Genomic DNA, 14,367 nt, shown 5'->3' with positions numbered 1-14,367 from the left:
GGGGAATATATGCCAGGATATTGAGTATATAGCGGGATAGGGGACATAAATCCATAAATCGGGATGGAGGAACATATACCAGGATTGGAGATATATACCAAGATGGGGGAACATATACCTGGATGGGAAACATACACCAGGATGGTGGGCATATACCAGTATGAGGGACATATACCAGGAAGGAGAACATATACCAGGATGAGGGAGATATATATTAGAAAGAGGGACATACACCAGAAAGAGGAACATATACCAGGATGGGGACATATACCAGAAAGGGGGATATATACCAGGATGAGGAGCATATACCAGGATGGGGAACATATACTAAGGTGAGGGAACATCTGCCAGGATGGGGGAACATATACCAGAATGGGAGACATATATACCATTTTGGGGACATAAAGTATAGACTAAGATTGGGCCTAGGATGGGAAGCATATTCCAAGATGGGAGACATATATACTAGGAAGGGGACCATAATGGGAGACTTACATACCTGGAAAGGGACTAGGATGACATTACTACATAATGGGGAAGCAGAGGGGGCAAATCATATGTCTTTTTAGGAATTATAGCACTAGAGGGGCTCATACATCTGACCAACATGCTGGGGGATGGTTCAGATTTTGCACCAGGGCCCATCGGACTCTAGTCACGCCACTGCTCAATAGAGTTGGGACCAGGGCTTTGCATGGGCATTTCGAGATCCCACACACCATGATCCTTGTTCTTATGGACCTTGTTTTATCTACTGGGGCACAGCGATGCCGGAGCAGGAAATGATTGCGGAGCAGTAATTTCCCCAATTATTGCCATAAAGTTGAAAGCATAGAGTTGTAGATCTCTTTGTAGTTTCCTCCATATATCAGACACATGTCTATGGCTAGGGCTTCTCACTATCTTCCTTGATTGCGCTCTGCTTAACATCATTTATAATCTACTCACAAACTCACAATCTTGCACTGATGTTTTGAGCACAATAAAGCTACTGAAATACAATCGGTGAGTGATTCTGTGATTGTGAAACTTTTGCCATGTAAGAGGAAAAGTCTTAAGTCATTCTATGTGACTGCAGACTGCTGAATCATGCCAGTGTACAATGCACACACTGTCACTACTATATTCAACATGTGGAGGGGTGACCGCTTATGTGCACTTTACATACTTGCAGTAATGTGCCAACTAGACTCTCCTCCACTTCTCAATGTTCTAGGAGACAACAAAGTCTAGTTGACACATGTCTGCAAGTGTACTAATTTTATGCAAGTGGTCACGTGAATGCCCACCCTAAGCCTGGTTTTACACTTGACGTGTTTTTGCTGGCCGTTTTTGCGGCCCCAATGCATTTCTATGGGGCCGCAAAAGTTAGTAAGAGGGTCGTGCTCTGTATGGCTGTGAGGGCCATATTTGCGGCCGTGAAAAAATATCGAGCTTGCTCAATATTTTTCACGGCTTATGGACACGGCCGCAATGCGTTTCAATGGTACTGCAAAAACGTCAGCTTGTTTTTGCGGTACACCATATTTGTAGATCGCCTTTTTTTTCCCCTGCTATTTGTTATAACAGGGAAAAACTCCAATCCGAGAAGGTTTTTGCGGAAGAATGTGGCGATTACGCCCATACAGCCCGCAAAAAAGGACCGCAAAAATGGACCGCAAAAAACGCGGCAAGTGTAAAACCAGCCTAACAGGAAATAAAATGGAATCCTGACAATGTGCACATTGCTCCCTGTCATGATTCGGCCATCTACAAACAGAGAGACAGCAGACTTTGATTCTTCTTAAACCTCTAACATTATTCATCAAAGGAAATATGAGGTCCAGCCAAAACCCTAAATATACAGTATAACAGCTCAATACTACTTCTTCCCTAAATTTTACATTCATCACATTGGAGTAGATTGACTGTTGATGTCTGACATTCAGACAAAAAGAACATGTAAAACTATGCATGAGGCAAAAAGAACATGCACTTAATCTCTCACATTGGTGCACTCTGCTAGGGCCCCGTCACACATAGCGACTCACCAGCTATGCCGACAATGATATCAACTTGTCAGGATCGCTGGTGTGTCGCTACATGATCGCTAGTGAGCTGTCAAACAGACAGCTTCACCAGCGATCAGCACCAGCAACGCCGAGCGGGCGCGTCGCTGTGTACAATAGTTACCAGCGCGCTGATGCAGGGAGCTGGTAACCAAGGTACACATTGGGTTTCTAAGTGGCGCGTGGCACTTAGAAACCCGATGTGTACCTTGGTTACTAGCTCCCTGCATCAGCGCGCTGGTAAATAAGGTACACATCCGGTTGCAAAGCACCGTGCACCGCTTAGAAACCCGACATTTACCTTGGTCACCAGCTAGCTGATCGCTGGGCGTTGCTCTCCCACCTGCCACACGCAGCGATGCGTGCTGGCCAGCGGGAGACCAACGACCCAAAAAAAGTCCTGACCTTTCATGAACAATCAGCGATACCCGGCAGGGGGATGGATCGCTGATAGCTGTCACACACAGCGATCTCGCTGGTAAGATCGCTGTTGCGTCACAAAACTTGTGACTCAGCAGCGCTCTCGCTAGCGAGATCGCTGTGTGTGACGGGGGCTTTAGTCTCGTTGTAGCTTTGGCAGGTGCTAATTCAATTCCATATTTTATACCACCTTTTAGGAAATACACGTTAAACCAATATCTTAAGTCTAAACTTTGGGCGCACAACAGTAATAAATCTAGTGTATCTTATGGTTCAACAGTGTAGGTCTTTCTTTTAGTTACCTGTGGACCGATCCATTAAAGGCTTTAAGCCAGAATTCTGGTGTAAAACACTTTAATAAGTTTTAAAATTTTTGCGCAACATGGAGTTGTGAAAAAATGTTGCACCTCTTGGAGTTATTATACAAGTTTTTTGAGCAGCTCTGCCAAAATAAGTGGAACTGGGAAGGAGCTGAAGTAGGATGGATCGTGGCTTGGCTACAATCTTTTGTCAAATTCATCAAAAGTAGCTGCATTCCTTAGAAATGTTACTCCAGTCCCTGACTTCTGGTGAAGCACATGGAGGCGCGCACCACTATTGGTTGTATTTATTAAGTGGGGTATCTTATTCCTGCATGCCCTTCACTAAAACTGGTGCATGAAATGCCAGTCTCAGTGGGTCGGGGCCCTAGTTTATAGCAAGTCGTCAACATCTGTACTTTTGCTGTAAATAATTAATGTGTATACAATAATGTGAGTCTGAATTTTGCCTCTTTTAATAACAGATGGTAACTAGTGATGAGCGAGTATACACGTTGCTCGGGTTTTCCCGAGCATACTCGGGTGACCTCCGAGTATTTAGGCGTGCTCGGAGACTTAGTTTTTGCCGAAGTAGCTGCATGATTTACGGCTAAATAGACAGCCTGAATACATGTGGGGATTCCCTAACAAACAGGCAATCCCTACATGTATTCAGCCTGTCCAACAGCCTCAAATCATGCAGCTGCGTTGACAGAAACGAAATCTCCGAGCACGCCAAAATACTCGGAGGACACCCAAGCAACGAGTATACTCGCTCATCACTAATAGTGACTGTTGATTTTTTGTTTCGATGGATGGATTGCTTCCTTTTCCTTGCAGCTTTCTGCCAGACATGGTTTATCTCCTTTTCACAAATTAAATTGAAAGATAAAGAGTTTGTATAACATTATGTAATAAAAATTAAAGAGATTTCCACTTTGAGAAAAGCGGTATCAAAGCAATTTAATGCTTCTATCATAACATGGAGTTCAGTTCTGACCCCCCACCTCCGATCCAGTCTCTATCTTTTGACTGAATGTCAACAGCATACAGCACCACTGCAGCCCATCACTGAGATTAGCAGCTCTGCTGATGTAGATAGCATGAGCCACTGAGCTCAGTGATTGGCTGCAGCCTTGATGTTCGCTGTCAACATGACATTTCTGCTGCAGCCATAACACTGAGATCCAGAACAGCAATGAAAAACTGGCGTTTGGCTTGTAGAGTTTGCGTACATGCTCTTTATGTTATTTAAAAACTATAAAAGAGTTGGGGACAACTTTTCTTAATGTGTAAAACGCCTTTAAGAAAAAAAAAATGAGCGATGATGAGGTCTTTTATCCATTTCTGTCCTTCACAGCAACCAGACCATGGCAGTCTTCACTTCTGCAGCCTTGGCCTGGCATCCTAGGTACCACTAGTGGCCACTAGGTCAGACAATATCATGACGTGCGTCGCAGACCAACATACAGCTGCCAAAGAGGACTGGACCGGACGTGGGACCAGGGATGCAAAAATATTTTTTCTGATTTCTAGTAGAAATATTAACAAACATGTATAACAAATTATATTGATGGTGTTAATCACCGGAAGGCAACTGCAGTTTCATGAAGACCGGGGTATTATCCCAGAGTGCAATAACGACGTAATGGTATCTAATATAACATACTGTACTGTTAGTCATAGTTAGTATTGGCCATGGCTGTTGTAATGTGCTAATAATTTCTAATTGTCAATCTTCAGATGTTTTATATTATTTCATCTTAACATCTATTATTATCTACCCATTTTCTAGCCATGTAATAATAAAACAGTGGATATCGCATTAAATGGCAACCATACCGATATTCTACAAGTGGTAAGTTACACAGTGTTTTCTTTATTCTTAAGAATTAATCATCTTTCCACTGAGTTGTGTGAATTTTAGCACTGAATAACGAACCTAGATGTAAACTGTTGAACTTGCTCCTACTGTACAGTACAGTGATCAATTTGCCATCTATATATACACTACCATCTTGCTAAAGTGGTAATATATCCATCCACTGTTTGTAACTGTAATTTACAACATTAAAGGGAACCTGTCAGGAGAAAATGTACTGTACTTAAAGGGAACCTGTCCAAACCATGGGCAGGGTGAATCATAGACTCGCTGCACGATTGCAGAGAGATAGCATAGTTTAAAAATCTGCACTGAAATAGTCACAACTATTCCTATTCCAATAAGAGCAAAATGAAAGAGATTTCTAAAATCACATTACAACTGCTGCCCGTAGAAGTCTATGCATATTATAGCTGCTGCCTATAAAAGTCTATGCTGCAGCTGCTATGGAATACAGTCTGCAGAGCCTGCTTATCAGCTTTTACACCAAATTTTTTAAAACCAGAGATTACCCAACTGAGCAAAGCTCCACCAATGGTGCATGAGACAAAATACCAGAGAAAAGATTAAAATATGTGTATTTTTTGTGTTTTTTTAATGGATGTTGTTGAGAGATTTGCCTCTCATCCACCCACCAAAATATTAACATGGAAATAAAGTATTTTTAGTGTCCAATTATGTTACTTGAATTAATGTCTATAATTGGTTTCATTTAATGCTCCATGATAAAATATGTTGAAATTATTCATGGACGGTATAACTAAAGTTCATCATTACAGCCACATGATACGGTTTATTGTCTGGCATTGTATGGTTACAGCATCAGTCCCTTTTGAAATAAAAATATGACATTCTGAGTAAATAGAGGGTGTTCTCTTACTTACACCCCCCCCCCCTTTTTCAACCATAGCTGCCAGATTTTGTTCAGAACAATCCAAAACATCTGTGTGTTATTGCTTTCTGAATGTAAGCAACTGTTTGAAGAAGGTCAAGCAGCAATTAAATTATTGTTAAAGAAACAATTTTCAAGGTAATCTGTCTCCAGGTTTGTTTTTACATCTGAGCACAGGATAACGTTGGGGGCAGAAACCCTGATTCCAGTGATGTGTCATTTACCGAGCTGCTTGATGTAGTTTTCATATATAAAAATAAAGATTCTAAAGATTATTATTATTTTAATCCCTGTTTTATCTGTTGCAGATCTGCCAGTTCACTACCATGCTGAGCTCTGTATAACCCCACCCATAACACTGACTGTCAGCTTCCTGTGTACATTTTGCATAGGCAGAAAGCAACCAATCATTGTTCGGGAAGGGGTTATACAGAGCGCATGAATATGCAGGACTCTAGCGAAAATCTGCTGCTGATAAAACAGAGATTTTATCAAAGCTATAACAAGCAGCCCAGTAGGTAACACATCACTGGAATCAGAGTCTCTGTCTCTACAGTATGCTACTTTCAATTTAATTGGCAAAAATCTGGTGACTAATTCCCTTTAAATGCAAATCAAGTACAAGCTTTGTAATGTCAGCTGACATCAAGCCCACAGGTTAGTTATGGTGTGGCATTTATAAGACACTGTTACTAAACCCATAGTCAAATGTAATAAAAACATACACAAAGTAAAGTCCTTTAATTGAAGCAAAAACACAGACTACTTTATTTGAAATAAACACTACTTATTTGAAAGAAACACTGGGTTTTATTATTACTGTATAATTAAAAATAACCCTTTTACCAACGGTCACAGTTACTGGCTCTGATCTGTATGACAGCGTGGGATCCACAGTGCTCTGACCGGCGGTAAGTTCAAGATCAGAGCTGGTGTTTCTTGCGCTGTCACATAAATGACAACATGAGAAACGCCAGATGTTTGGGCCGCCCATTCATTTGAATGTGGTTTGGGTACTGTTCTGGTTCCTGAACCAAACTTTTTTTAAATGTTCGGCCGGACCTGACGGACTCGAACTTCCACAGGTCTGACCGTCACTGCTTATGATATGTTAAATGATGTAATGAGAATATGGGCAGAGAAGGACCGAGATGTGGCTAATGGATACCCAGCCATGGGAAACCACATTAATGTAATGTCCAGCTCAAGAAAATGGGAGAGCACACTGTTATTTGCACAAAGATCAAAAAACCTGAAACAAAAACCTAAAGAGACGAACTGGAATATAAGTTGGAAACAACAACTTATACTCCTGTTCATCTCTTTAGGTTTTTGTTATGGGGAGGATGCAGCCTGGAAGATAACTCTGCCTCCAGAGCTTATTTTATATAGAATGGGTAGTTACCAGCATGATGTGTAATGGTTAGCAGTGTTACCAGTGTGATGTGTGATGGTTACCAGTTTTACCAGTGTAATGTGTAATGCAGAGGCGTAGATAGGGTTTTGCTTCAGGGGGGCGAAACTTCTTAGTGGACCCCTAACCAGATAACCTTGATTACAACTGCATGACGCACAATAATAGTGGAGGAGAACCTCAGCAGATGATCGCGCTGCTCCTGAATAGAATTTCTAAATAAAGACCAACATTGATATTACCGCCATATAGTGAGTGGCAGATACCCGTCCTACAGAATATACCGTATAAGAGATCACAGCACAGTTATAGATGTTGACTTACAGCTGACATTCTTTCTGATGGAATCGTTCACTTATCCTGTCTTTTCCATCCGGCCCAGACCGACATAGCGACTTCTTCCAGCCAGGACTCGTCTGCAGAGATTTCAACAAAGACACGTTTCACTTCTCACATTTTCAGTACTGTCACCAATGGGACTATTCCCAACATGCACAAACTCCTTATCCTGCTGATACCCCAATGCTGAGCTGCTGCTGTCGTATGTGTCCCTATTACTGCACCTGATACCCCAATGCTGAGCCGCTGCTGCCATATGTGTCCCTATTACTGCACCTATTGGGTGGTTCTGTGTGACCTGTAAATTCTAAAGCATCCCTCTATAATATAGTAATGCCGGGTGCCAGTGCCCTAGAAAACAGTGCCCACATTTTGTCCCCTAGAAAGTAATATTGCCATTTTTGCCCCTTTGACAGTCACGGTAACCTGAGTTTCCCTATAACAATAAGTGCCCACTTTACATTTAATAATGTCCTGAGTCTCCCCCCTGTACACTGTATGATGCTCCCCTATACACAGTGTGATGCTCTCTTATACACAGTCCCCTCACTGTATATATACTGACCCCTTATTATTCCCCAAATTGTTTGATAGCTCCAACACTGTAATCTCCACACTGTATGATGGCCCCCTAGATAGCCTCCATATAGTATAATGCACCAGACAAGTCTCACTATAGTCCTCAATATAGTATAATGCACTCCCCATAGGCAGACCCTATAGAATAATGCAGCTCTTTATATAATGCACCCCACAGGCAGCCTCTATAGTGTAATGCAGCCCCATAGGCAGTCTCTATAGTATAATGCAGCCTCTTAAAAAAATTAATCCAATACTCACCTTTCCTCCTGGTTCCTTCACTGCTGTGAGCTCCAGCACATCTCCGGACTGCAGGCTCCGAGTTGTGACGCCATCGCGACCCAGTCAGTGTCAGCGTTAGTGACATCCGAAGCTGATGAGAGGGGGGATGATGGGAGAGAGAGTGTAATGCTCCTTCTCTCATCAATGCGGTCAGCTGAATCAGAATCCAGCTGATACAGTTGCTCTTGCAATGACAGGTGGGGGGCCCACTGCTGGCACAGGGCCCTAGCGCCTGCTCAGGGGCCCCATAGCGGCCGGGTGGCAGAGCAGGGAGATTGATTCTGCCTGATCTGCCACAGTATGTAACACTATCGGCGTGCTGCGGGTGGGTCCCCTCAGAGCGCTGGTCCCGGGGTGACCTCCCTCACCACATTGTAGGATTCACTCCAACAATAAGTCACCTGCATTACTGATACTAATATATTATATCACACTAGTAACATGTCCATGCCACTAACAATGGCTGTATAGAAAAACACTATTCCATAGCTATTTGTCATCAAGCACTAACTGCTGCTGTGGCACTACAAGACTTAAGTTCCCAGTAGGAGCACTCTGGGAGTAGCAAACACCAAATAATGCGGTGAAGGGGATTGCTGAGCAAAAAGGTGCCTTCTAGGAAAATATCCAACAATAATAGAGAAATCCATGAGGCACTAACTTCATGCAAGAAGTGACAGTTTATTAGATTGTTCGTATATATTCGGCTTCATATATCAAAAAATACGCTTGGCACATCTCTTTGAAACGCTGGCTGTGCGTGGACAGACCCTGGTGACTTAGTTTTTTCACCCTCCATACTTTAGATAAACCGTGAACAAGGCTATTAAAGCCGAAACGTCGTTTTTTTGTTACATGAGCCAAGCGTATTTTTTGATATGTGAAGCCGAATATTTGCAAACAATCTAATAAACTAAAATATTAAAATGTAATTGCGCTAATATAACCCACTAGAATACAGTTTATCACTCAATAGCGATCCATAGTAAAATTAACCAAATAATCTCAAAGAACAGTACTCTCTCCCAGAAGTTTATGTGGATAGCGCAAATCCACATAAATCTCTTACTACAATCATTAAGAATAATAAAGAAATCTCCTCAAGATTTTATCAAGATAATAATGATAATAATAATGCCAGCAACCGTAGGTCTCTTAACACGAGGAGACAATTTAAATGACCGTCCTGGTCACTGTTCACAACATGTGCGTTATTAGAAGTTCAACTTGCACAAATGTTTCTCATATCTCACCTCTATAGGCTGGGATGATAGCGCATTCCACAATGCCAATGCTGCGTTCGTAGAAAATTCAATAATAGGTTAATAGAGATTTCAGTTGGCGAAGAGACGCTCTCCTCCAGTGCTCCTGCGTGCTGGAGTGATGGTACGTTCCCCAATGGTGACGATCACATAGATGTTAGGAAGTAGCGGATAAAAAATAATGAGGATAAAGAGTGTCCACCTCAGATTTGAGTAGGTAACGGGCAATGCTCCGGCCGGTAGCAATAGCCCAAATCTCCAATAGTAATCGCCGGTAAAGAGCGGGTTAAGCGGCGGGAGATATGAAAAAAAGCCGGCAAGGTGCAGGACCTTGCGTGACGTCACATCACGTGATGAACTACGTGATCGGCTGAAATGACTGACAGGACCAAAAACCAATCCTACGTGTTTCGGAGGCTTACTGCTTCCTTCTTCAGGGATGATCCATGTCATAGAGGTGACACTTATATATCCAGTCAGTGTGATAGAAAAATTTTTTTTTTTTTTTTTTTTTTAATTTTTTTACTTATTGAAAGCGAATAGTTCAATTTCGCTATTTAAACTATTAGGTATAATAGTATTCATTTTAAAAATCCATTCGCTTTCCTCTCTTGACATCTGCACAATAAAATTGCCTTTTCTCCAGCTTTTTTTAACAGTCTTAATACCAGTTACCAAAATGTCCTTAATAGAGCCTCCATGATGCTTACAAAAATTATTAGAAAGGGGATGTCCAGTAAATTTATTAATAATGTTACGAAGATGTTCAGCAATTCGTGCACGTAATGGGCGAATAGTTCTTCCTATATACAATTTAACACATGGACAAGTAATTCCATAGATAACCCCTTTAGTGTCACAATTAATAAAGTCCATTATTTTGTTTTCCATACCCTTATTACTAATTTACATTTGTTTCTTAGTGTTCAATTCTTTACATGGTCCACATCTTCTACATGGGAAAAAAGCTTTTACAGGATCTGATTCAACATTATTGTTCCTTTTCAAAATTCTTGGGATGGGAGGTGCAATCATGTTTCCAATATTATTCGCCTTTCGGAACACAAATCTGGGGTTCACAGGCAATAATTCCTCAATAATTTTATCATTTTTTAAAATATTCCAATGTTTTTTAACAATATTTCTAATAATTCTGACATTCCAATTATATTGTAAGATAATGGGAATTTCATTTTGAACAAAAAAATCATCCTGCCTTTTCTCTTTTATAGGATTCAGATAATGTTCTCTAGGTGTTTTTCTGATTATATCCGTGGTCCTTTCTAACAGTTTAATATCATACCCTTTCTATTTGAACTTAATGTTCATAGACTCAGCTTCCTTCTCAAAATCTTGCTCTCTCGAACAATTTCTATGGGCTCTTATTAGCTGGCTCTTAGGGACATTGAGGAGCCATTTTGGAAGGTGACAACTTTCCAAAGAAATGAAATTGTTCGAGTCCGTGGGTTTATGGTATATTTGTGTCTGGATAGTGTTATCATCAATAAAAATCTTCAAATCTAAAAAAGTTACCTCCTTATGGCTGGTGGTGGCAGTAAAATTTAAAAAATAACAGTTTTTATTTAACTCACTTAAAAATTCATTCAATAAAATGTCACCACCAGACCAAACGAAAAAAATATCATCGATAAAACGACGCCAGAGCACCAGATTCGTCCGTAGCCCACCATCCACATAAATTGTCTCTAATTCCCATTTACCCACATAAAGATTGGCATAGCTAGGGGCAAATCTAGTGCCCATAGCTGTGCCCCATTTCTGGGAGTAGTAGTTTGCCCCAAATTTAAAATAATTATGAGTTAAAATGAATTCGATACAATCCAAAATAAAATCCCTTTGTGGTTTGGGTATCTCACCATTCTTGGATAAGAAAAACTCCACTGATTCACATCCTTTTTTGTTTTGGATAACTGTGTATAATGAGGTTATGTCCAGAGTACCCATAATGTAATGATCCTGCCATACTACATTTTCCAAAAGTTTTAGAATGAGTACTATCTTTTAGATAAGTGGGGAGAGTGGGAATCAATTTTTGTAGATGACAATCTACATATTTAGATAAATTAGATGTCAAACCTCCTATGGCGGATATGATTGGTCTACCCGGTGGATTAGCCGGGTTCTTGTGTACCTTCGGTAAATAGTAAAAATAAGGCACTCTCGGATGTTGGATAAAGATAAAATCCCTCTCCTTTTTATTTAAAAAACTTTTTCAAAACCATTTTTTATGAGTTCACCTATTTCTTGAATAAACTGATCTGAAGGATCATTTGCCATTAATTGATATGTTCGTGTTTCTGCTAAAATACGTAGGGCTTCATTTTGATAGTCTCTCGTATTTAAAATAACAATAGCACCCCCTTTGTCGGCGGGCCTAATGGTAATGTTTTTATTGTTTTGTAATTGTCTGAAAGCCTTATGTTCTTCCCTTGACAGATTATGTTTAAATCTACTACATCTTTTGTCTGAGACCTTTCTAATTTCTTGTATGACATTATTTTGGAAGGCATCAAATGCTTCAGAATATTCCTGGATAGGATTAAAATTAGATTTATTTTTCAATCCCGTATGTACAGTATATATGGATCCACCAATGTTGGCAGATTTGTCTCATCAGTACCTGATAATTTTTTCTTTATATAATATTTTTTAATGGCCAATTTTCTCATGAACATTTTAATACCGACAAATGCCTGAAATTTATTGAATCCTACATTGGGGGCATATTTTAGACCTTTATTTAGTAAACAAATCTCATTATCTGCTAGTGTATGGGCACTAAGATTAAAAAATTTTTATTGCGATTGTTGGGAGGTAGGTAGGGTTATTTGCGATAATGATGATTTGTTCTTTTTTTGGCAAATTTCCCGCCCCTACAGCCTCTTTTACATGTTTTTTTTGGGCCAACTGAAAAAACGGAAGGTGGCTCTGTTTCTTCTTCAGTTGTTTTCTTTTTGGATCTTTAATGTTATTATGATTTTTCTTTTTCCCTAGAGGTGATTGGTGAGTCGGTTCATTAACCAGATCTTGGGCGGTAATATCAACATTGGCTAATGTAGTAAACCTATTCTGTGTACTCACTGAAGGTAATGGTGTAGAGTTAGCCGAAGGATCTTCTACATTGTTTGTGTTTTCTATATTTGAATCCATACCAACATTGTTCTCAATAAACTCACTAGCCATCAGATGCTCGGTATTTGAAGTTAAGTGGATGGAAAACCTATCACTTGAAGTTGGAAATAGTTATCAACTCCCTGTATTTCATCGAGAGTTACCAATGAGCAAGGGGATTTAGGGGGAGGAATTTTAATGCCTATATGTGTATTATCAACAATAGTAGTAAGGTCTCTTCCAAATTTTCTGCGTTTTTTCTCTATAATTTCTTTTTCCTTGGATTTTATCCTCTTTCTAATATTATTAGACAAATAGATAATTTCTGGATATGATTCATAGGGTTTAATCTCTTCAGAGTTTTGAGATTTCCTGGCGGATTGTCATCAAACCAGTCTTTCTCTTCTCTATTATAAATGATACAGTGCGTTTAGAAAAATCATTAAACATTGCATCCCATTCTGATTTTGTATCCGGGTCTCCTATATCGCCTGTCAGGGATTTATATACAACGAGACCTTTAGGTATGCAATTAAGTGATAAATAACTTTCCAATGTCGCTATTTCCCATAGGTCTCTCATTTCTTTAATCAAATATTGTTCCAAGGTTTTTAGTTTTTTAATAATAACATCCAAATCTTCCTTTGTAGACATATTGGGTACATCTTGTTGCGGTAAATGGAAGAATTTTTGTATATTATAAATCCTTTCTTTCCTATCTGACCATGAATCTGTCATATTTAGTCCACACGGAAAAAAAATATATATTTGCAGATACAAATGTGCAATAATAGAAACAACGTAGCAGCCTACCTGGGATGGTGATAAAATATCATAAATGAAAAGAATATAATGCAACCAGTGGCGCTGCGTTTAGGGATATACAAGCTGCAAATTATCAGACAACACCACCTTTTTGTCTGACTGATAAAACAATTAAAATATTAAAACGCAATTGCGCTAATATAACCCACTAGAATACAGTTTATCACTCAATAGCGATCCATAGTAAAATTAACCAAATAATCTCAAAGAACAGTACTCTCTCCCAGAAGTTTATGTGGATAGCGCAAATCCACATAAATCTCTTACTACAATCATTAAGAATAATAAAGAAATCTCCTCAAGATTTCATCAAGATAATAATGATAATAATAATGCCAGCAACCGTAGGTCTCTTAACAAGAGGAGACAATTTAAATGACCGTCCAGGTCACTGTTCACAACATGTGCGTTATTAGAAGCTCAACTTGCACAAATGTTTCTCATATCTCATCACTATAGGCTGGGATAATAATAATAATAATAAATTTTATTTTTATAGCGCCGACATATTCCGCAGCACTTTACATTTCAGAGGGGATTTGTACAGACAATAGACATTACAGCATAACAATAATCACATACAGTAGATTATAACAAATACCAAGAGGAGTGAGGGCCCTGCTCGCAAGCTTACAGTCTATGAGGAAAGAGGTAGACACGAAAGGTGGGTGGTAACAGTTGCCCTGATTGTATGGACCAGCCATAATGTTACGTGTGTAACAGTACAGACACAGAGGGCTAATGGATGCATAAAGCATGTGGGAACATGATGCTGGGAACCTGGTTATGGTAAAATTTTTGGCTCTGCCACACAGGGATAGGTTAGGTTAATGTGTTGAGGCGATAGGCCAGTCTGAATAAATGCGTTTTCATGACACGCTTAAAATTGTGGGGATTGGGGACTAATCGTATTGACCTGGGAAGTGCATTCCAAAGAATTGGCGCGGCACGTGTAAAGTCTTGGAGACGGGAGTGGGAGGTTCTGACTATTGC

At 39.9% G+C, this 14,367-nt stretch overlaps 1 protein-coding gene across 1 annotated transcript in view; it reads left to right on the top strand.

Annotated features, from left to right (window-relative positions):
- TMEM26 (transmembrane protein 26) overlaps window positions 1–14,367 on the top strand; it is an 89,648-nt gene that overhangs the window by 59,056 nt on the left and 16,225 nt on the right. The window contains exon 3 of the mRNA XM_073548118.1: window positions 4,563–4,625. Coding sequence (XP_073404219.1) covers window positions 4,563–4,625 — 63 coding nt within the window. The remainder of the gene's footprint in view (window positions 1–4,562; window positions 4,626–14,367) is intronic.

Source organism: Dendrobates tinctorius, unplaced genomic scaffold, assembly GCF_039654945.1.
Source record: "Dendrobates tinctorius isolate UK_male_01 unplaced genomic scaffold, ASM3965494v1 ptg000156l, whole genome shotgun sequence".
Taxonomy (NCBI): Eukaryota; Metazoa; Chordata; class Amphibia; order Anura; family Dendrobatidae; genus Dendrobates; species Dendrobates tinctorius.
The sequence above is the reverse complement of the archived record's forward strand: the minus strand, read 5'-3'. Positions and strand labels throughout refer to the sequence as shown.